General features: G+C 37.7%; 1 protein-coding gene across 1 annotated transcript in view; it reads left to right on the top strand.

The window, feature by feature from the left end:
- Positions 1-7,870: 7,870 nt before the first annotated feature.
- The window catches only part of WDR64 (WD repeat domain 64), an 80,375-nt gene continuing 65,156 nt past the window's right edge, over positions 7,871-23,089 (top strand). The window contains 6 exon segments of the mRNA XM_052806641.1: positions 7,871-7,985; positions 11,342-11,490; positions 12,193-12,323; positions 17,848-17,950; positions 18,478-18,581; positions 22,691-22,720. Coding sequence (XP_052662601.1) covers positions 7,906-7,985; positions 11,342-11,490; positions 12,193-12,323; positions 17,848-17,950; positions 18,478-18,581; positions 22,691-22,720 — 597 coding nt within the window. The 5' untranslated portion in view covers positions 7,871-7,905.

Genomic DNA, 23,089 nt, shown 5'->3' with positions numbered 1-23,089 from the left:
CAGACCTCCTCTGCGCCCAGCTCCGGTAGAAACTGCTGAACCGATATTTAGTCTTCTTCTCCAGATATCCTGCTAGTGAAAACTCCTGTTACGGCGATAGTTTCTTCTAAGGTGCTTCCCCACAGTGCTCAGAAGTGGCTCTAGTAGTTGCATCCTCACAGAGCAACCGCCAGCGTCGTGGCCTGGACAAACTTGTGGTGCAAGTGAACACCTTTTTGTCAGCCACGGAGCGAGTAAGATACCAAAGTTCACACTGTGAAGTCACCTATTTTTATACCTTTGTCTCTAGTGTGTGTTGTGTGAAAACGGTAAAGGAATGCCCAAGCTGCCTGTGTAGAGCTCTAGCTGGCTTTAGTCAGGGTGGTGTACTGACACCCAGCTGTGCTAGGGTGGCTGTACTGTCTTCAAACCCAACCCATCCCTGAATGTATCACGGTGATTTTTGCTCAGCATGGCTTTAGGTCTAAGACACCTTGCCAGGCCAAACATCAGTCTTCCTCACAGGAAGACCTCTAGTGTGTTTGCTTTACTAGCTGACCCACATATGTGCTGATGTGTGACAGCCTTTGCAAGGGCCCCAGTAAAACTTTCAGTTTAGATCGAGTCTTTGTTTAGATAAAAAAAAAATTAAATGTCAGCTGTGGAAGCAACAGAATTTCCATGGAAATGTGTCTTGGCAAACAATACCTGAGGTTTTTTTCTTCTCTTATACACATAGTAGTATTAAAAGGGCTACACTGAGGGTGTGATTCCTTGTGGACTGAGACTGAAAACATGGGTAGTTGAGGTAGGTATGATATCTTTCAAAACACATTTCTATATACAAATTATGGGCTTGTCATGGCAATTTTATATGACAAACTACTGTTGTAACACAAGGGTTGGGAATAGAGAAAGTCATGGGTCAGACAAATAAAACACTGATTAAAGTAACTATTCTTATCAATGTTAACTTTATAATCTATGTTTCCAAATCCATCAAAAATGATTTAATTGATAACTGAAACCTACTTTTAAAAGCTAGTTGTCTGTTTCTTCATCACTGGTCTTCTATTTTTTTTCTCATTACAGAGGCAGCAGGAGCAACTGCCTTTCTCAAATCAGTTGTATTTTTTCCCCCTAAAAGCTGGATTAATAGAACACATGACCTTCCAAAATTTCCAGTAACAGATCACTAGTACTTCAGCGTGGGCTTTAGGGAAGGCATAATTTTTTACTTTGAAATTAAAGGACCTGTGCATGACAGACTGTGTGCAAAAATATTATGTCGGTACACAGTCATGGGTTAGTTTAGGAACCAGTTGCTGCATGGTGAAAGTCTAACAATAAGACATGGCTGGGCCAAATTAATGGCACACCTCATTGAGAAGAAGATGTCTCTATCTTTTGCCTTGAAAGGAAAATCTTATATTGCGTACCTTTTTTATCCCTGCAGGATGAAAGGAGCAAAAAGCTGGTAAGGAAGAACAGGGGAGAAATGTAATTTGGTGAGTAGTACATATTAGAAAATATACTGTCCATTGGCAGATTCCATTGTATACTCAGGGTTTCTAAGTAGTTTTTCACTACAGCACCTGTTAAAAATACTCCCTCTAGATATGTTTTGGACTTCTAGAAAATAAGAGAAAGAGAACGTATAAATTACATTTTACAAAGGTTGTATCTCAGAATTCCTGGTTTGGGATTTTTCATAGCAAAATTAAATAGAACCATAAATATGCAATCTCTTCAATGCTTGTTTTGATAGTTCTCATGTTATTAATACTGTCAAATTGCTAACATTATTCAAGTGATCTTGAATACTTTATGAGCAAAATTCCATTTGTCTTCCATGCAGTGTCACTATTCATATGAGGCACAACAAAAAGAAATGCTGTGTTATTGCATCATCAGGTCAAAGGCAGAGCTGAAAACAGAACCCTGACTCCTAATTCTAGTCCAGCACCTGTTTTACCTAACACAGACTAGAGCCAATGCAGCTATGGTTTTAATAATCTAATTAATTCATTAGCCAATCCTTTTCTAACTTTTCATGCGATTAAAAAGCTGAAAGGTTTAAGAACCCATACATCTGCTTTGCCATGCTTCATGTTTGCACTATTTTATATTTGGACCAGACCCTGCTTATCAAACTTGCATGCATATTAATGGAAATTCTGTAAAAAAAGATTTTACTTTTACAGTTGCATGAAAGGAGAAACCACAGCCCAGTATTTGCATTTCTGGAAGTGTATGTGTGTGGCTTACTGGAAGTGTGTCCTAACTCAAAGTACTAAATATATATGTAGCTGAGCTCGTGGGATTAAAACAGTACAACAAGAAGCTGGAATACAAGGTCCTCAGCCCTGTACTATAAAAACAATACTTGAAACTCCCAAGGGCTTCCTAGATCACTTCTGCAACAGAATGTGTTGTCTGTTATGCACAGTTTACATGGGATGGAAGAATGCATTGGCTGTAAATTTTCAGATGGCCAACATGTATGTGTTTATGTGTGTGTGTAAGATATGTGCTTACATATGTATAAGAAAAAGCTTAAAAGCCAGCCTTGAAAATAATAATTCACAACTGAAAAGTCTGCAGATGTCTGGGACTGTTTTCAAAAGTTCCCTGCCTTTGCTGTATTTAGTAATTCGAAATGTTCCACGGCATCAGAGCATCAAGCGTCACTGACGTGTTAGAGCTGAAGAATCTGAAGCAGAGTAAATGAAGTGCCAAAGTCTCTGCTACTCTAACCTCGTGTAGAAATACAAACCACAAACCATGACTCCTAGTCCTAACTATACCATAAAACACATCAGGGCTTTTGCAGTGAGAATATTGTGGGGTGGAAGAGGAGTGTTTTAAGGCATTCAAGAGACCTATTTCATTTCCTGTTTGTTCATTCACTCATGTGTCACTTTCACTCATTTTCTCCCTTCTTTATTTTCTGCTAGCATGCCTTTCAAGTCACAGGCTCTTTCCCATCTTTCCTGACAAGCAGAGAGTGGCAGAAAAGAGAAGCTTTTGTCTATACGCAATAAATTTGTTTCAGGAATCAGGTGATACTGGGGTTTTGCTGCCTGTTTTGAACTTTGTAAAACTTATTTCAAAGGGCATGGTAGACAACCAGACTGCAGTCCTCTGAAAGAAAAGAAAAAATAAAACAACAAAAAAAAACCCAACCCCCCCAAAAACTCTGGCTACCTGGCTTCAGCTTTTTAATTTGGATTTTTACAGCCTTCTCCTGGCATTTGTTTTCTTACATGTTCTCTTTGCTATTCTTTAGCCTTAAAGGTAGATGAAAGCCAGGGGATTATTCACTGTATCTATATATAGCTGCAGGGTATACCTATAGAGCAAAGGAGACTTTATGGACTGAAGAAACCTTTCATCTGTTCGCAACCACTTGGCATTAAAACAAGGCTTTTAATATAGATCTACTTCTGTTGATAATGCAATATGTAAGAAAAAAAAGGCACGCCTAATGGCAAAAGTTCAAAATTAGGGCTTGATCTTGCAGAATTTGTAATCCTAGCTATATAAGCTAGTCCATATTGGGATGTGAACTTTAAATCATAAAGCAGGCTAAGTGGCAAAGTTGCAAGAATCTCAGAATATTCTGGATTGAGAAAAGTGTTTGGCTCAAACACAGTTCACTGAAGCAAGCACAAGTGTTTGCAGCAGGGAGGGGACCCAAATGGGCAATCCTGGGAGGTGATGAGATGCTGTCCGAACATCTGTGCTACAGTTGGAAGTTGGCTGCAGCATGTACCGTGACATCTGAGCTCTAGTATACCTGATGTGTGTACAAATAGCTGTACTACCGGCAGGTGTGATTCATCTCCCCTAAATAATGTATTTAAAAGTTAAGTACATAACACCAGTAAGATGACTCACTCTCTGAAAGTGTTTATTATTATTGACTGGCATATAAGGTGACTTGAATGATTAACTTTTGGATGCCTAAGTTAGGTGAGATGAACTTCATCTTGGCTATACAAACCTGTGTGGTACTGTGGTACATGCTCAGGTGGCAGATGCATATTGATGTCTCCATGGCACCTGTTTCTTGCTAAGTAGATTAAAACAAGTGGTGATATATACTTGTACCTGCTGACGTTTTACCTCCCTTGGTGGTATAGACACAGCTCGTAGGGTAGCTTGAACCCTAAACACTAATGTTGTAAAACCAATGTAAGACCAGTAACACCAGGTTTTGCAACAATAACCCTGTGAAATTCAGTTGTGATATAAACTGTTTATTTTAAAGGGATAACCTTCCATAGGAGTTCATCCCTATGCTGCAGCTTCTTGCTAGTGTGACAAACGTGAAGTGAAAGTAATTACAAGTCACTGGCCTGTTGTCTTTTTCCAGAGTCCAATATACAAATCAATAAATAGTGCATAGGAAATATGATTTTTAAAATTATCACTTGGTCATTTCAACTGTTATTATTGACACAGAAGAGCAAATGCACTTCATAGCAAGGAGTGTGATACTGCTTGTGGGGCAATAATATGGAAAAAGCAAAGTGAAGAATAAAGTCAGTAGAAAAGGGAGTGAGCTTATGTAAATGTGAACTGCACAGCACTCCTTCAACACTGTTTCATGGGAGAACTTTAATTTTTACATTGCTAACATTAATGAAAAGTTTACTTGCCCAGCCCCATACCAGTCAGAGAGGAGTTCAGCTGCTCTGAACTCTAGCAGCTCTATGCTGTTTCACCTGCACATACAGCCAGGCTTAAGGGAATGTTTAAAAGGATGAAATAGCAAAGGATAGGTAGCTTAGTTCATCAAAAGAAGGCAGCTTCAAAGACTGATTTTTTTTTTTTAATAGCCGGCCTTGATCTGGACAAAAATCAGAGGTAGAACCAAAGTCTCTTATGTGCCAGAGCCTTTTTAAGGACAACTAAGGCCATTTTAGATCTACTGTGTTTTCTCTGGGCTATTCTGAACCGTTATTTTACCTGGGGACAATTTGTCTTTGAATGACACTACCAGAAAAGGTGACTGGCAACCCGCTAGAGGCAAGAAAGAAGATCTATCATCTTTTGCTGGTTTGTCTTCTGCAGTAGCTTTGAGTTATTTGTTATGAGCTGTCAAATAACATGGTCAGAATTTTAAAACTTGGATAGAATTTCATAGACTTAGGATAGTTTTTGAGGTAAAGATTGAAAATTACTGATTTTTCAAATGAGCTGCCAGTCCTGCAATGAGCTTGCTGTTCTTTGCACCCATACAGACATACATATCATTAACTTTGTACTGGTCTGAGAATTTCCAATAATTGAGACTAATATGATTACGTAGTAAGAAGAGGAGAGCTGGGAGGTTTGACTTCTGAATAAACATTAACTCTACCGTATTCCATATCCAGTGCTTTCCACAGTATCAGTAAAGGAGGCAGGAAGGAAAATGCTTTTCATTCAGTTAATGCTACTATAGACTTACTAATGCGAGGACTTCCTGTTACTCATCAATTTAATATTGAATTTCCCTTTTAGCCTTCGCTTATCTCCTAATGCAGTTCCTATCTTCTCCACTTTGTATGTCAGTCCATTCAGTCATCACATCTTATTTTAAAATTGTACTGTACATTTTTTTGAGCTTAAACATTGAAGACAACAGAATTGGCCAGTACTGAAAGCAATAGTTCCTTTGCTGGGGTTTCCATGTATTTTCATTGTGCTATATAACATGAATTTTCTTCATGGGTGGTTGGCAAGAGAAGAAAACATAACTTTCTGTTCTTAACCTTTCCATTCCGAGGATGGACGTTAATGCCTTTTATAAACCATAACCCACTGTTATTAACTGGGAAATGAGAATATAGCCTGATGTTGTACAAGCTTAGATGACACAGACTGGAAAAATTGATCAACAGGAAACACTGCATAACAAGGATTCAGCTAGAAGCAATATATCAAATACACCATAACTCTGATGAAGATACAGTATCTGACCAACCACTGAGTACCTTGACACATAGGGGAAATATTTTCCTGGAGATTTACTGTTGGAACTAGCAAAAAGGCATCCTCAAGCTATCTCTCCCTTTTCCAGGAACCAGTGCTGCTTTTTTTCTGCCAAACTCTTTTCCTTGTTCTGATCTAAAGGCATAGTCATTGCTGTTGAGCAGGAGTACCCAGAAACTTTTGTGCTTTTCCCAGTGGAAATGATAGAACTTCAAGCAGTTGGGTTGCTCGTGTTAGGTAGCGTATCTTGAAACACCACTTTCCCTGAAGAACTAGCTAGTTCATGCAGAGACACTTATATGCATTATTTGTTTAATACCTAATTGTTGTCTTTCCTATATGTTTCAAAAATGTTGTTCTGCTGATTTTCCCAAGTGTGTGTGAAGACTATGGTCTTTATATGGGTTTTTTTTTTTCAGTGATTTTGATACTCTTGAAACGTGCCTGATTGACATCAATCCTTTAGATAGCCACAAAGAAATACAAAATACAATTTTTCCTTTCCTTTCAACTACAGAATCTCCATGGAGCAGAGACTCCATGCACAGCAATTCAAGAAAGCCTTGACCAATGTGCCTGTCATCAGCGTTGGGTGAAGTAACAGAAAACCTGATCTGGAGATCAATAGCTAAAGAGCAATACAAAGAAATTGATCAATATGGTCTAGTGAAAAGTGAGTTTAACAAATAGACTGAAATTCATTATTTGTCCAGGGTACCAATTTGCTTATGGTATAGCACAGCAACATGGTATCAGCATTCTTTAAAGATATTGAAAAGCTGAAGAATGTGGGAAAGAATCACAAACATTATTTTGAGGCCTGAAAGAAAGTCTTGCAGTAGGAGGCAGAGAGTTCAATCTGATTTAATTAACAAGAGAAAAAAATGGAGAAGTAGTTCAGGTACAAAGGCTCCTAGTAAGAGAATATACCAACTATTACTCTAAATCAGTGAAGACATTCCAACAACTGCTGAATGGAAGATGAAGCCACACAAATTCAAATAGGAGGCTTAAATTTTAACAATGTGAGCAATTAACCTTTAGAACAAACATGATGGATTCTCCATCTCTTCGTGCCTGCAGATTAAAACTTGATACCTTTCCGCAAGTTATGCTTTAGAACAAAGCTGTTGGGCTCATTATAGTGATAAATGGCTGATATTTAATGACCTGTAACACAGAGGAGGTGAAAGTAGAAGATCTCAAGGTCTCTTCTGGATTTAAACTTTATGAATTCATGGTGCCTCTTAAATTTGGGAGCAAGGACACTAATTAGGGTCAAAGGGGATATTTTGGCCTGCCGATTCTAGTCAGATTTCCTCATCCGAAACTTAATTATCTGCTTAATAAAGCACTAACATCTGCACTAGTATAAAAACAAAAATAATCTAGGATTACATAAGTTACCTTGGTGAGGGGAATAAAAAGAGGGACAACAACTTTTCTCATGATTTCTCCATAAGCTCAATTTTTTTTGAATGGCAGAAGATACCAGCCTCTACTCATTATCACTGATGTGCTTCTCTGAAGTACTTTAGAATTTTGTTGATCACCAAAATGTGTGATTGTGTTAATGAATGTGAATTAATGACTTCACTAACTGGAAGATCAGTGAACAAATGTAAATGCATGTTTGCTTAAGCATAGCTAATGCCATGAACAGTTTTTTTCACCTTCAATTACAGTTCAGTTATATTTATTATGCCAATAATATTCATGTAAAGGTGCAGCAGACATTGGAGTAGTGTGATAAACAGAACGGTGCCAGAATTTGTCAGCATAGTGTAGTGATACAAAAGGAACTGCATATACCACACACATAAAATGTGGACATTAATTTTTAAGGATTAGTAATACTTTAAAGGAACTAATTCAGGGTTGGGATATTGTTCCTGTTTTACAGGTAGATTTTAGCAACCTGATAAGTTTACCAAGAAAGAAGAAATGGCAGAGACAAGACAAGAATATGGTTCTTCTGACTTCACAGTAGAACACACTGCCTCACATGGCAGTGTCAAAAAATGGTAAGCCTTTACAATTTGCAAAATGTTATCAAGCATAAGGGGTCAGATTCAGTAAAGGGTTGGAGGAACTGAAAGTTGGTCATCTGAGATGTAGCATAGAATCTAGAACCCTGAGCAAGATAACTAGCTTCCATATGCAAAGAATCTGTGATAACAACATGATCCAAAGTGATTAACATATTAATCACCAATACTTACAGCCTTTTTTTTAAACTGTGACTGTTTAGTCAATAGAAGACTACTAACGACCACAGGTGCAAATCATAAAACTCCTTTTTCAAGCACCTGTTTTTTCAGGAAAATGCTTCCTTCTTAAAATTCACTGCACTGAACCATTCTTTAAAGACAGCTTTTTGCATCATTCCAAAGAATGAATGAAGCTTGATTCTTTAGAATATTCCAACAAGAACTGGTACTTGCCCTTTCTTCAGTAGTCACTGTCTTTCTCATTCAGGGGATAGGTTTGGATTTAATTCTCTTTCAGCTAGAGGAAAAATAAATTCACTTTTCTGCCACTCCAGTAGGATACCCTAGGGTTCCACTATTCAGTAAAGAATTTAAGATGTAGCGGGATAGAAAGATAACACAGGTATAACACAGAGACTGGTGCTCTTGCAGGGCAAAAATTATGTCTGATCTCAAGACATTGGGTAGCATATCAAACAATTTTGATTAGTTAGTGTCCTGGTTTCAGCTGGGATAGAGTTAATTGTCTTCCTAGTAGCTGGTATAGTGCCATGTTTTTTGAGTTAGGTATGAGAAGAATGTTGATAACACTGATGTTTTCAGTTGTTGCTAAGTAATGTTTAGACTAAAGTCAAGGATTTTTCAGCTTCTGATGCCCAGCCAGCAAGAAGGCTGGAGGGGCACGAGAAGTTGGGAGGGGACACAGCCAGGGCAGCTGACCCAAAGTGGCCGAAGGGGTATTCCATACCATGTGATGTCACATCTAGTATAGAAACTGGAGGGAGTGAGGGGATTGCTGCTTGGGGACTAACTGGGTGTCGGTCGGCGGGTGGTGAGCAATTGCACTGTGCATCATTTGTATATTCCAATCCTTTTATTATTACTGTTGTCATTTTATTAGTGTTATAATTATTAGTTTCTTCTTTTCTGTTTTATTAAACTGTCCTTATCTTAACCCACGAGTTTGACTTCTTTTTCCCGATTTTCTCCCCCATCCCACTGGGTGGGGGGGAAGTGAGTGAGCGGCTGCATGGTGCTTAGTTGCTGGCTGGGGTTAAACCACGACAGTTAGTGAGTGCTCTGGGCTGCCACTTTCAAAAGAAAGTGGTAGCTGCAATTCTGCTTTCTGAATAGCCCCATCCTGCTTTTGTTTAAGTATGCCCCGAGAAAAAAAACAGAAATGTCCTTAGGGTACCTTGCTATAGGAGTATTCTGACTTTAAGGAGTTAAATGCAGACCCTTTTCAAAACGGTAACCATTTAAGACACATAGCTGAGCTTTGGGTGGGCACATGTTCAGAGCCACACTTAATCTCTGGGCTTATTAGTTGTATGTTAGGAGAAAGAAAGAAACAGTAACTTGACTGGAAGTTCAGTAAGGCAAGTAAAGGGAGGTTTTGAATGGTTGTAAGAGCTTGAGGGAGAGGCAATTGGACAGCTGAAAATAACTAAACCTCCACCACTCCATCATTGGATTTCTTGCAATCTCAATCATAATGATTTATGCAATTAAAAAGGGGTTTCTGCAGGGTAATTGGGTTTCTAGGTTGGAAGTTTGTCATGGTTTAACCCCAGCCAGCAACTAAGCACCACACAGCCACTCGCTCGCTTCCCCTCGACGCAGTGGGATGGGGGAGAGAATCAGGGGAAAAAAAAAAAGTAAAACCTGTGGGTTGAGATAAAGACAGTTTAATAGGACAGAAAGGAAGAAAATAATAATGATAATAATAACAATATTAAAAAGACAATAATAATAATAATGAAGAATTGGAATATACAAAACAAGTGATGCAATTGCTCACCACTCGCTAACTGATGCCCAGTTAGTTTCTGAGCAGCGATCCACCCCGCTGGCCAACTCCCCTCAGTTTATATACTAGACATGACATCACATGGTATGGAATACCCCTTTGGCCACTTTGGGTCAGCTGCCCTGGCTGCATCCCCTCCCAACTTCTTGTGCCCCTCCAGCCTTCTTGCTGGCTGGGCATGAGAAGCTGAAAACTCCTTGACTTAGTCTAAACACTACTTGGCAACAACCAAAAACATCAGTGTGTTATCAACATTCTTCTCATACTATAATCCAAACCATAACACTATACCAGCTACTAGGAAGACAATTAACTCTATCCCAGCCAAAACCAGGACAAAGTTCTAGTTCACTGAGTAGGGATTTTGAATACAATAAAGAGGACAACAAGGCATATATTCAGGAAGTGGAGAGAGATTTACTAAGGAAGCAAACATTCAATGTTACTTCCAAGAACTTACTGTGAAAAGGTGCTTTTCTAGTTCTTTTTGGATTGAATTGGATGTCTTTGTCCTCTTTGTACTACGTGAATTATGATTCATAACATCCCTGGTAAAATGCTCTTATTGATACTGTAAAACCAGGCATCCCCACCTAGACTGAGATCCCTGGCCAAGCCTTGCAGCAGTAGCACGTGCTACAATATCATTGGGCTGGTCTCAGTTCTCCTGTCACAGAGCAAGTATAAACAGAGAATTGGCTCCATCATTCTTCACCAAATGATATGTGGATCCAAGGGAATCCACAATTGTAGCTGTTCCTAACTCTGCTAGCTGGTGTGCAGCCTTTGGCAGAAAACTTGAAAATAATACAATGCTTAAGAAGATAATATGAAACTTAGAGATAACTGGTATAATCTTCCTTCCTCCTCATTCAGTACAAAGTCTGAAAGATATGACAGACTTGCAACAGCTAGTCTCAAAGGTGTATTCTTACTGGAGAATGTGATCTCATATTGCTAAAGCAGTGCCAGCTGTAGCAGAATTGAACCATGATGAAATCCTTGTCTGGCTCTGGAAGTGAGAAAGTTCATGCCTGTTCAGCCACCAATTGCATAAGGTATCATGAAATAATCTCACATGCCAGGTTATTAGTGATCCTGGTTCATGACCTAGGGCTGCTCAGCAAGTAGATTCTGTGATGTAATGAGGGGTTGTGACATCAACAATTCACTACTGTTTGCCAGCTTGAGATGCTAAGCCAGAGTCACCTCTTTTTTGTTATGTAGTGCTTGGTATACCTGTCATGCAGCTGCATCTCATATGAACTCATGTGGGAGTTTAAGATTTAAGGAGCAAAACAAGGCTTGGACCAGCATGTAAGAAGAGATCTCCCTCTTACCTTGTCCTCTGTTAATAAAGGATGTCTGAAAAGGATTGTGATAAGGAGAGTTGCTCTGCTCTTGAATTACTGGATTTCAAGAATGCTTTGAAGCAGTTCCAGAAACTAGTTGAAAAAATGGTAACCCAGAAGACAAAGGAGAGATTAGGCTTGTATATTAAAGATGATGGTAAGAGATACTCTTTCTGATGGAAAAGTGTAATTTTCATATGGAGAGAAGGTGTCATAGAGACAGGACTATAAGACAGACCTCAAATTAATGTTCAAACTGTGATTTCTTGATTTTTACAAGAAATAGGCAGATTACGCTATGAGAATGCTTTTTTCCTTTTGACTTCTGGTCAAGACATAATGCTATGGTGATTGCTCACAAAATATAATTGATGGAGTTGCCGCATACACAAGTTAGCACAATGCGATGTTTCTAGTGATCTGTAAAAGCACAAACCCAATGAATTATGTAAATCTAGTTGCTTAATTGTAAATAATGTGGGCAGTTTTGCTTTTCTCAATGTAAGTGGCTATTGTTGCATGAGAGGATAAAGTTTATCCTAGACACCATTCAGGTTCAAATCAACAAACCAGAATCGTGGTATGAAAGTAAGGGAAGAAAGAAAAGGAGAGAATTTTTCACCTATTATTTTATCTATCTGTTTCCTGTCATGCACTGCAAATCAGGTAGTTTTGAAAAGACTGAACATTAAGACTAAATTTTTTTTTTTTTTAAATGCTTTAGTGAATACAGTGTGAGGAGCTAGAACTTGCATGCTATTGATATTGAAGGAGAAATAAAACAGGAGATAGGGGGGATAAGGCAGGAAGCTATAGCTTGCCAGTTTTTAACTCTGTGGATATTGTCCCTCCCATACAGATGAGATAGACTATGATAAGTTCTATACAACCACACAGACGCTTTTTGGTGCAGAAGTCAAGGATCATAATATTAAGACCTTTTTCAGGAAGATTAGCAACAACCTTGATGCAAGGACAGAATGGTGTGAGGTAAGGATTTGTAAAGCTTTATTAAATATAAACAACTAATTAGAATCTTAAAAGGTAACAGTATTTAGCTGCTGATTATGTGTTGTGCTTGAGTCTGTTGTTCATGAGCTCCATGGCATACTGGGGCACTCTCATGTTATTTATCCTGGCCACTATTAATTTCCTAAAAAAAAAAAATTATTTGGAAAACAGATACGCCTTTGAAGCTATAAAATTAGACAAAATGTATTGTTTTGGTTGATCTAGACAAAAACTAAATTGAAGAACTGGCTTAGAGTAACTTACTTGTTGCTGTTATCCTATTCAAGAAGTTATGTTTAATTTTAACAAGTTGAGAAAGAAAGAGGCTCCATGTTTAGTTTGATAGTAAACAGTTTAGAAACTTGCATGTGTCCATTTGTTGATTAAATGCAAGTTTCCAGGGAAGACATTTGAAGATAGGAGGCTAAAATCTGTCTTTGGAATTTCTTTTGTGAAATTTGAGTGATGATATCCATTCTGGTATATGCCTTGGGAGCTGAAGGAGTTTGTAATATTGTAAAAATGTAGCTCTTTCTAGCTTGTGTTATTCTGTGCCCTATGCTATTATAATTTTAGTTTAAGTAAGAAAAATCCTATGTTCCTAGTGCCAAAGCCTGGAATGTGAAGCTTGAGCATCAGCAGATCAGTATTCAGCGTAAGTGGAAGTTGTAAATATGAAAATAACTCCTAGAGGCATCCCTAACCTATTTCACTAGAGTGAGGACTAGTTCTTTCAGGCCATCTTATCAGTGAAAGATTAAATATGGAAGACCTTTGCTGAGTCCTGCCTTCCCCCCCTTTTTCATGTGGGTAAACAGGTGGGTATTTTGCAAATGACAGCGTTGTCTCTACAAGCTTTTTGCTAAGAGATTCCCTGTATTGGATTTTCTGCTGACTATCTCTGGCTAATTATTTCAGACTTCTAAATATATCATGCAAAACAGCTTAACACATGGGAGAATCCATGCTGCTAATTCTAGCAGATTCTTAAGAGCAAGATTTGCTGATAGTGTGCTGGTTACAAAATCAGTCCAGTAATTTCAGCAAGCAGGACTATTTTTTATTCCAAATATGTATGATTTTTCTTATTCCACTCTTTCAAACTGTGAGATGTATCTGTCTTTATAAAGGCATGCTACTGGAGGTCTGATAAGAAAGGTTAATTGGAATGAATTAAATAAAGCCTGGTTAGGTTACATTTTTATTTGTAAGGTGAACTACTTTTCTTTCCTACCCCTATCTATCTGTTTGGCACATCAGCTGAACTTGCAAATCAAAATTCTTATTAAACATTAATTATGTGGCACTGGTTTACATGAGTTGAGGAAGTTGGCCCCTGCTGTCTCTGAACCAAGATCCTTGAGCCTGTTATGCAGATGCACGTGAATACATGTTAAAGCATGACCTAAATAAATAAAAACATTTTTCCTGCTTGTTTTGTGAAAGAGCACTGATTTCTCTACCAGAACTGCTTATCCTCAAACAAAGTTTGATATACTAGATTCCTGACAAGGCAGGAGGATCTGGAGCATGGAGCCTGTGTATGTTCAGGTCTTCTCCTGAACTACTTCACTGATATGCATTGGCCTCAGGCTTCTTGACAAAATGCAAAATGTCTTATGACTACAGTATGCAATATATGCTCTGAGGATAAGTCTATCTTTAGCTAAACCATCAGAAATGCTTCCTCTCCTTCCTCTTCCCCTTTTCACAGGGATGAATCTGGCCTTTACTTTAAATGTGAAGCATTAGAGGTATGGCAGCATTTTCGTAGAGAGTTTTTTAACCAGTGAATTCTGTATGTATTGAGTCTGTAGATGGGCAAGATCCATATAATCCATTTTTCTGTCTCTAATGGTGGTAAATACCAAATCTTTGTAAAAAGCATGTAAAAATGAGGTAACTATGAAATAGTAGATCTGGTTTACCCCTCCTAGCTTCTAGCTGCACATAGCTTAAGGATTTTCTGTGCCAGAGTTGCAACTGCACTCTGTGTTTAGTATCCCATGATGGACTTTTAATCTATCCATTTGTAAATTCTGAACCCGCCTAAAAAGGATACTTCCATAGCATCCACAGTTTTACACATTTTGTGGAAAACTGCTTTGTCTTGTTTCTTTTAAACATGGTGCTCTTTTTCTGCATGTGTTATGAGAAATTATGAACACTTGGCTCTAGAAAAGTATCTTTTATTACGGTATTTCCCATGGATAGCATTTCAAGCAACTGTTCTATAAAAATGACTGGTTTTTACATTGTTAGAGCCAGTCTGTGTCAAGAGCATCCATCATCATATGTTACTAAAAGATTTTGTTTGGTTTTTACCTGAAGACAGAATTGTGCAGATGGGACATAACTTCCAGCACACAGTAACTTTCCTATGATAGCATAGGTAGCATTGCATATATGGCAAGTCCTTGCTGGACTTAAAGCCATAAGGCAAGGTATTACCAAGTGGCATGAACTATAAATTCATTAGCATATTTTCATTTTATGTTACACTGGAACATCACGTTATTATCTGAACCTTGAAGATACCTAACACCTATTCTTTACATGTTATCAACAATTGCTATCAAGTAATTTCCTAATACCATCCTAAAACCAGTGTGTTCGGTCCTTTCAATTTAGTAAGGTTCTCTAAGGGAACATTTCTGGTTACTACTTCTCTTAACATTGTTTTTACTTACAACGTTAAATTACTCACAGACTTTGCTTATGTCAGGCATTAAAGATTTTCTTCAAGGAGCGCCTGCAGGAAATCTGTGAAATAGCTGTAGAGGACATCAAACATCATGTAACTGTCTTCTAGTGAATTTGCCAATACGCCCTCTTTAACAGATAGAACTTTAGGCCACATCCAATTCCTCTGTTATTAAATTCACCTTGTGAGGGGTAAATTTGAGATCTTTTATCTTTGTATGTCTCCTGCTACTTACAAGCCATCTATTCTTCCCTCCTTCCCCTTTCAACATGAGAGGATACTTAAAGTTGAAGTCCTGGCTTTGCTCAGCATTTCTTCGAAACTCTCTAAAAATAGGGGAGGGGGGGAGGCCTTTCTGGATTTGCTGGTACATGATATACGAGCCAAGCTCTTGAAATGGCCAGCTGCCATCAGACATGCAGAAGTACTGCATGATTAGAGCACTAGTCAAATTCTTGTACTATCCAAAATTCTCTACATCATTTCAAACTTTTTACTGCTCTTTGTATGGGATTGGAAAGAGGTGACATAATCTCTTGTATAGGTATGGCAATAATTACACAAGCAAGCACAGCATGTGGTCTAATAAAAGAGGTGAAGCCCCTTTAGTTTCCTTATGAAATCTGTGTGGGATTTGCCTGGGATAAAATTCCTCAGAACTCTTTCTATGAGCATTCCTCAAATTTTACCAAGTGTGAGCTGACTGATGACAGCCTTTTAAAATGCCCTGTGTGTAAACTTTCTTGAAAAAAGAGGAGTGTGGTATTTAATGAATCTTCAGCATCTCACAGCTTGCATTTCATATAGAAGGTGGATATCAGTGAGACTATATTGAGTGCTGTAGGGAGTAAAATAGAAATATTTGTTATTTCTCTGTTCAAAAGAATCCTGATTAAAGTGTTAATGTGGTTTTTTTATTTATTTTCTCTTGTGGGGAGCAATATTTAACATAAAGTAACTGGAAAGTCATCCATGATGGAAGTGGTAATTCAGTTATGAAATAGGCAAAGATCAGACTATTTGAATCAGCTTCAATCAGACATTGACTTCTTTACCTTGACACGGCCTTATCCAGCACAGTTTGAAATATAATACTGCATTGAAAAGCTGCAGTGAGTTTTTTGCTTTTTTGTTTTCTTTCTGTTTAGTGGGAAAACTGATGGTGATATATATTACAAGCTATCTATACATTATGGAACATAAAGCTAAGCTCCTTTCAGGAGATTTGTTTTATAGGTAGATTTGTTTTATGGGTAGTCTGGGTATAGAGAAAGAGATGAAAACTGAAATAAGAAAACTGCTGACTCCTGGAATGCTCCAGATTTAGCTTACACTGAAACAGACTAATTGTTGCATTGATAATTTGATTGTTGTCTAAGCCCAGTTTACATCAACCATAACTTCAGCATCAGCTTTTGATCTGCTGTAATTGTGGTAACATCCTATCTGTAATGATTGGATCAAACCAGATATTTCCAGGCTTATTCGAATGAGTTCTAATAAAATAAAATGGCATTGGTTTGTATCCTACATATGACGTGGTGGTGGTCTTTTTTAATTTTGTTTCTCTGACAAACTCTACAGTTTCAAAATGGTTCAGGTAATCCTGGAGAGTTACGAATGTCAGGAATGAAGCCAGTGTTCTTCGTTCTTCTAACAATGCCACAGGCTTATAAGTGCAGCTGTACCACAGCTCTAAAGTCTCCTTATCTCTTTTTCACCTCTTGATATTCAAAGATGTACATATTTACTTACTGGTGAGAATCATAGACCCTTTTTTTCTTCCACCCATATCTGTAGCTCTTCCTCTTTTTTTATTTTTTTTATTTTTAAGTTGACTCCATTTAACACTTCATCAGCCCAAGTCCCACTTGCTTTTCTCATCCTCCTTAGCCTTTTCTTTCCTTTTAAGTGAAACTTTTATTTTTCTTTTTCATCCCTGTCTTTCTGAGTTCCCCTGCTGCTTTTGGCACTGCTGAGCATGTCCTCAATCTTGAAAGTCAAGGAAGGGGGATACACATCACTTTGTTCCTTTGATATTTCTCTTTTATCATCTTTGTCTTTCTCTCCCCCCACCCCCGTTTCCCAGAACTCTACCCTGACCCTTTGCTCCTCTCTTCCTCCTCTCACAGATCTAATTTTTTCAAATTTACCTCTCCATATCTGGCCTCTCTTTAGCTTGACAAAGTCTTCCAAATATATTTCCATGACCTTGTGTGAGTGTTCCTGTTTCTTTATCTTCCTGATGTTCCTCTTTTTCAAGTACCTCCATGTTGAAGGGTTTCCTAAGTTTCCAGCTGTCTCCACAACAGTATACCCATCTCAAAGGACACTTTTTTATTATTAAAAAAAAAAAAAGTAATTTTAAATCTTCTCTTTAGTTAAATTAGGACCTACCCTTAGTCATTTACTGGTTTCAAAATTTAAAAAAGACCTATCCTGGACAGTCTAACAGCTATCATTTATCAATGACTTGGGAAACTGATCTCTGCATCTCTTTCCCAAATGTAGCTGGAACTTTGAAAGCTCTATTTTTTTAGTGGCAAACATCTGAAAGATGTGTAAATTGCATTTTGCTTCATCTTTTATGCTCTTTGTCAACCTCTGGTAGACATTATGGGGCGGGGCTTGTTGGGATCTCCTGTCTCCATGTTGGAGTCAGCAGAAGCCATTTATGCAGCTGTAAGGGATTTCTAAGATGCCCTTTCTTTGGGCAGTGTTCTGCCTGCTGGGTAGAAGCAAAACATCAGATGTGTAATTTTGTTATAAATTGCTTGTTTTCTATTTTGTTTTGTTTAGATTTTTGGCTATTTCATAGGAGAAAGTGATGCCATGTCTTCCCAGATGAAAGAAGAAAACATGGTTTTCCTTGTATCTGAAAAACAGCAGATTACTCATGCAGGTGACATACTTCATCTTGTATCCAAAACTAATTTTTTTTTTAAGGCTGTGTGTTGCACACTTTATTGAAAGTGCAATGATAAGATCACATGTCTGCTTATTATTCATGCTGCTTCTTCTTCTTCTTCTTGTGTTCCAGAATATGTGTTTTTTCACTAAACTCATTACGTCTGAACATAACACTGCTGCCTTGCCCAGTTCTCCATTTTCCTAAATTATTTTTAAATTATGAATTTGTCTGACTCAGACTATTTATTTATGTCTGTATGTCTATAGTTATTCTTTGCCTTTCTGTATTTTTTAAATAGCGTAGAAAGAACTAGCACATCCATAATGCATTAATGATATTTAAAAATGCAACATGATTATTTAAATCAAGTATAGGATAATCTATGATATAATGCACTATTGCCTTGGAGTTGGTACCAATATGCATTTCAGGAAGAGAAAATGTTCTTTATATTATGGTTCTATTTGTTTAGATATTTTGTGTCTGTAAGATGAAAAGTAATATTTTGTCATTGACAGTTGTCAAGAGACAAGATGTGATTAAGGGTATAGTGAAGGTGCCTCATCTGGATTTCACAATAACATCCTCTCAGAAAGGAGTGCTAACTATTTTTAACAATCAGGTAATTCTGACTCAAACAAACTTTTTTATTATTCCATTAGGCAGTATATATGGGAACTGAGTGAACTGTGATCTAGCATGCAAACTTACCCATTAAAAAAAGCTAGATATCTTTTTTATTACAGTTAACTTTTTCTATATTTTTTAAGTACAGTAGGAAATATACATTGTTATTTTCAATTATAAACCTACTGAACAGTCCACAGAAGTTGGAAGAAAGTAGAAATGGCTAATAAAAGACATTCTTAACAGAAGTTAGTTTAATAGAAAATAATCTGTGTTTCTTTTTAGAAAAAGTTTCCCTGAATACAAAATATGCTATTGGAATTAACTTTTGCATAAACAGTGGAAACCAGAGAATTAACTATTTTCTAAAGCTACTGAGAATATCTAGAATGGACAGAAACATTTATCAGTTGTTTGCAAAGAAGAGTTATTTAATACAGCAACATCTAGAACCTTGAAAGTCTTGAATTTTCTGACAGTCTGTATGACACTGCTTCACAGTTACTCCCCTTATCAGCAAACTGTAAGGAGATCTGTACCATTTTAAGTAGAAGTTCAGTCTCAAGATGCTGTTAAAGTAGAATTTGTAAATGAGTCTCCCAGATGATTATATTACTATTTAGAGGTATGCACTTCCAGATACTATGAGGTACATCACACATCTATGCTCATTGGCACTTTACATTTGTACAATTTTAATACAACCAGTTGATTAAAAATTGTTTCAGACAATGCAGTAAAGCTTTAAAGCAGCACTAATGCTTTCTAGGGGTTTTAGCTAATTAGTGCATAATGCTTATGACAGGAGCGTGTAAAGCAAGAAAGGATTCCTGTGGATGATTAAACAACAAAGCAGTACTGCAGTTTTGGTAAATACTGAAATAATTTATTTGAAAGCCTAGTTCTCTGTCCTCCAGAGCATTATCCCTCTTATGCACCTACGAAAAATAATTTCACAAAGTGTAATGTTAAAAATAGCTCTCTTCCCCACCTCCTACCTCCCCATGCGGTTTTCAAGTTGAATTGCTACCTCCTCATAGACTGGACTGATGTCACTCTGACATCAGTGACTGCATTGTAAATGATTTTACACCCGGCTGCTTAACACAGTGAATTAGGGACCTCAAATCCCACTTATAAAACTGTATGTTCTGAAAATGACTAAGGCATTGCAACAGCAGTTTACTCATGATATGATCTCTGTCTCAGCTGATCTGAGCAAATGACTTTTGACTTCATTAGAATTGCTCTGATATATCTTGATGCAAGCAATAGAAAACTAGTTCTTTAGCATTGCAGTCATTTGAGTCCTATTGCTAGAATATGACTTCAGATCACACAGACAAATATGGAGTTAGCATCTTTTGCATCATTCTTCTTCTCTCAAAGACCAAGGATTTAAAAAGACCTGGCCTTGAAATCTCAGCTAGTGAGTTGTTTTGTCTAGTGTGGCTTTGCAGCATATTGGTAAGGGAATATGAAGATGCTTGCCCTGAAGATGCTGCTTGGTGGGACTTGTGCTCTGGATGGAGAGGCCAAAATATGAGTTCACGAGCAGTGCATTAACAAATAGACAGAGGCTTGTTTTTGCATAATTGTTGCATTTTTAAGATTATTAAACATATGGTGTTCTTGGGATGCACATGTATCCCACAGAAATCAGTGTGTTCCATGTACATGAATGAATAATATTTGGTCAGATATAATTACTGAATCTAATATAATACAGATTTTAACTGTGCTACTTCTGGGGCATTTGACTAGTAAGAAACATACATGTGGAGAAAGAGACAGGGCCATATTCTGTTCATTCACCCTGGTGTAAATTGATGTACAGTACAACCAAGCTTTCCTCAAGATCAGCTTAATATTATTCTCTTTGCTCTTTGGAAAGCAAATATAACTTGATGATTTCCTTAATGGTTGTGTTATATCCTTGGAGTCAGTTGACAATCTAATGAGTTTTTATTTGATACTGGGTAGAAACTGAGAATAGTTAAAAACTTTAAAAAAACCCTAATTTACAAATAAGAATAGGAACAATAAAGAAATTACAAACCATATAACTGCTTGTCGATTTATTAAACTTCAGTTAAATAAGAATTAATCAGATTTTTTATCAGCAAATAATTAGTGTCAGTCATGTTAGTTGGCATTAAGAATACTTAATTTAGTCTGTATACGTCAGGATAGCTTTCAAGATATCTCCTATTTCACCAGTGACAGTCTTCTGTCATCCACTATGTAAATTGCTAGTGAATCTAATTATTGACTAAAAGAGGGCTTGGAGACTTTTGTTAACCGTGGTTGCTGTGATAAGAAATCCCATGATCTCTTACATATCTACAGCTATGGGAAACTGAAGTGAAGGCAAAGAAATACTCATTTGTAGACCAGCCAGGTCTTGGCACTGGTGAGGCCGCACCTCAAATACTGTGTTCAGTTTTGGGCCCCTCACTACAAGAAAGACATTGAGGTGCTGGAGCGTGTCCAGAGAGGGGCAACAAAGCTGGTCAAGGGTCTAGAGAGCAAGTCTTATGAGGAGCGGCTGAGGGAACTGGGGTTGTTTAGTCTGGAGAAAAGGAGGCTGAGGGGAGACCTTATCGCTCTCTACAACTACCTGAAAGGAGGTTGTAGCAAGGTGGGGGTCGGTCTCTTCTCCCAAGTAACAAGCGATAGGACAAGAGGAAATGGCCTCAAGTTGCACCAGGGGAGGTTTAGATTGGATATTAGGAAAAATTTCTTCATTGAAAGGTTATCAAGCACTGGAACAGGGGAAGTGGTTGAGTAACCATCCCTGGAGGTATTTAAAAGACATGTAGATGTGGCACTTAGGGACACAGTTTAGTGGTGGACTTGGCAGTGCTAAGTTAATGGTTGGACTCAATGATCTTAAAGGTCTTTTCCAACCTAAATGATACTATGATTCTATCTGAGGGTTAAGCATTGCTTTCTGCAACAAATGTGGACCTAATATGCTTCAACACCTGTATGCATTTCTGCATTATCAACCATTTCCTGTTTACTCTAGAACATGAGACACTTACCCTTCTCAGGTTCTCAGGCATGGATGCTGCCTTGATCGGCACAGAAGACCTGTAGGAGTAGGCAGCCTTAAGGAAAATTCTCTGTGCACGCTCTGTTTAATGTTACTGTACATAAAGCCAAATCCGATAACAGTGCATGGATATTAAACTCTTGATTAACAATAGTTTTAAACTCTGCTCAAAGACTGTCCATGATGACACTGGGCATCACAATTCTATAGGAAGAAAGACTTTGATCCTAGCTTCTTGGTTTATGAAATGTGGAATTGCTGGGATGGGAATGAGGCACCACTGCTTAATTACTGATGAGGGGCAGGGGCAAGAGGAGGTGAAAAAGCAGCTGTGGGTGTTTCAGAAGGCAAAAGGTTGAAACTGCTTTTGAAAAGTGAATAATAGTTTTGTTAAAGGACAAAAAAGGTAACCCTGTCTCTACTGGATGATGGTGACAGGTATGCCTGCCACCCTGTGACTTTAAACACTTCAGGTTTTGAGTCACATGCTACGCTGTCAACCAATAGTTAAATTGGCTGAAGGATGCTGTACCAATATGTGTATTCCTATTTGCAGCCTAAAGTGCTACCTCTACCTGGTATTTGGCTGGCACTAGTTGACATGTCATCTGGGCCAGCATTAGCTTGGTTTTCTGTATGGCACATCCTGCCTTTTACAGGAGTTGAAACTGTTCTAGCTGTGAAGGACCATTAGAAGCACAATTCCATCAGTACAGCTGATCTGTACTCCACTGTAAAAAATGGTATTTTTTTACTTATTTTGCTCACTCCAACATCTCAATTAAAGAAAAAAAAACACCAACAAACCAACAAACAAACCATGAAACAACTGTGAGAGAAAGAGAGGTTTTAAGTTCCTGACTATATATAGGGGAACAGACACTAGGCACGTTAAAGATCTTTCTCAGAAGAACTTAACTGCAAACTTTCTGTTGGTTATTATTATTCTGTTCTGCCTGTGATGCAGGAGAGCTGACTGTGTTCAGACTTTTAATTTAATTGTTAACTTGTTATTGTGACAACATTTTTTTTTTTTTTTTTTTCAGATGAGGGTTCTGGCAACCACCAGTGTTGAAGTAAGTTCATTTTCCTCCTTCCATTAAATCATTTTAATTAAAAATCAGTAGGTACTAAAGTGAAATAATTAGAAACTGAGCATTATTCTAATGCTACTTCCAACCTTGAGAGTTCTGCATAATTTGTCATAGGGTGCCATAGGTCAAACAGGTTCAGTTTATTCCTTTCAGTTATAGAAACAATTGAGTAACTTGATTTCTTTCCTCTGATAAAAAGAAACCTCAGAAAAATGCTGCTTTTTCTACCAAATTGTCCTTCACCTATTACCTTTCCAGACTTTTTTCTTCTAAGATCCAACATTTCAATTGTCACTGTAAAATTTAAATAAGAAAAATAAGTTCGTTAGTGAAAAACAGTTCTACATCTTG

The sequence above is a fragment of the Harpia harpyja genome, chromosome 13 (genome assembly GCF_026419915.1).
Source record: "Harpia harpyja isolate bHarHar1 chromosome 13, bHarHar1 primary haplotype, whole genome shotgun sequence".
In the NCBI taxonomy this organism is placed as follows: Eukaryota; Metazoa; Chordata; class Aves; order Accipitriformes; family Accipitridae; genus Harpia; species Harpia harpyja.
This window is presented reverse-complemented; position numbering and strand designations above follow the sequence as displayed.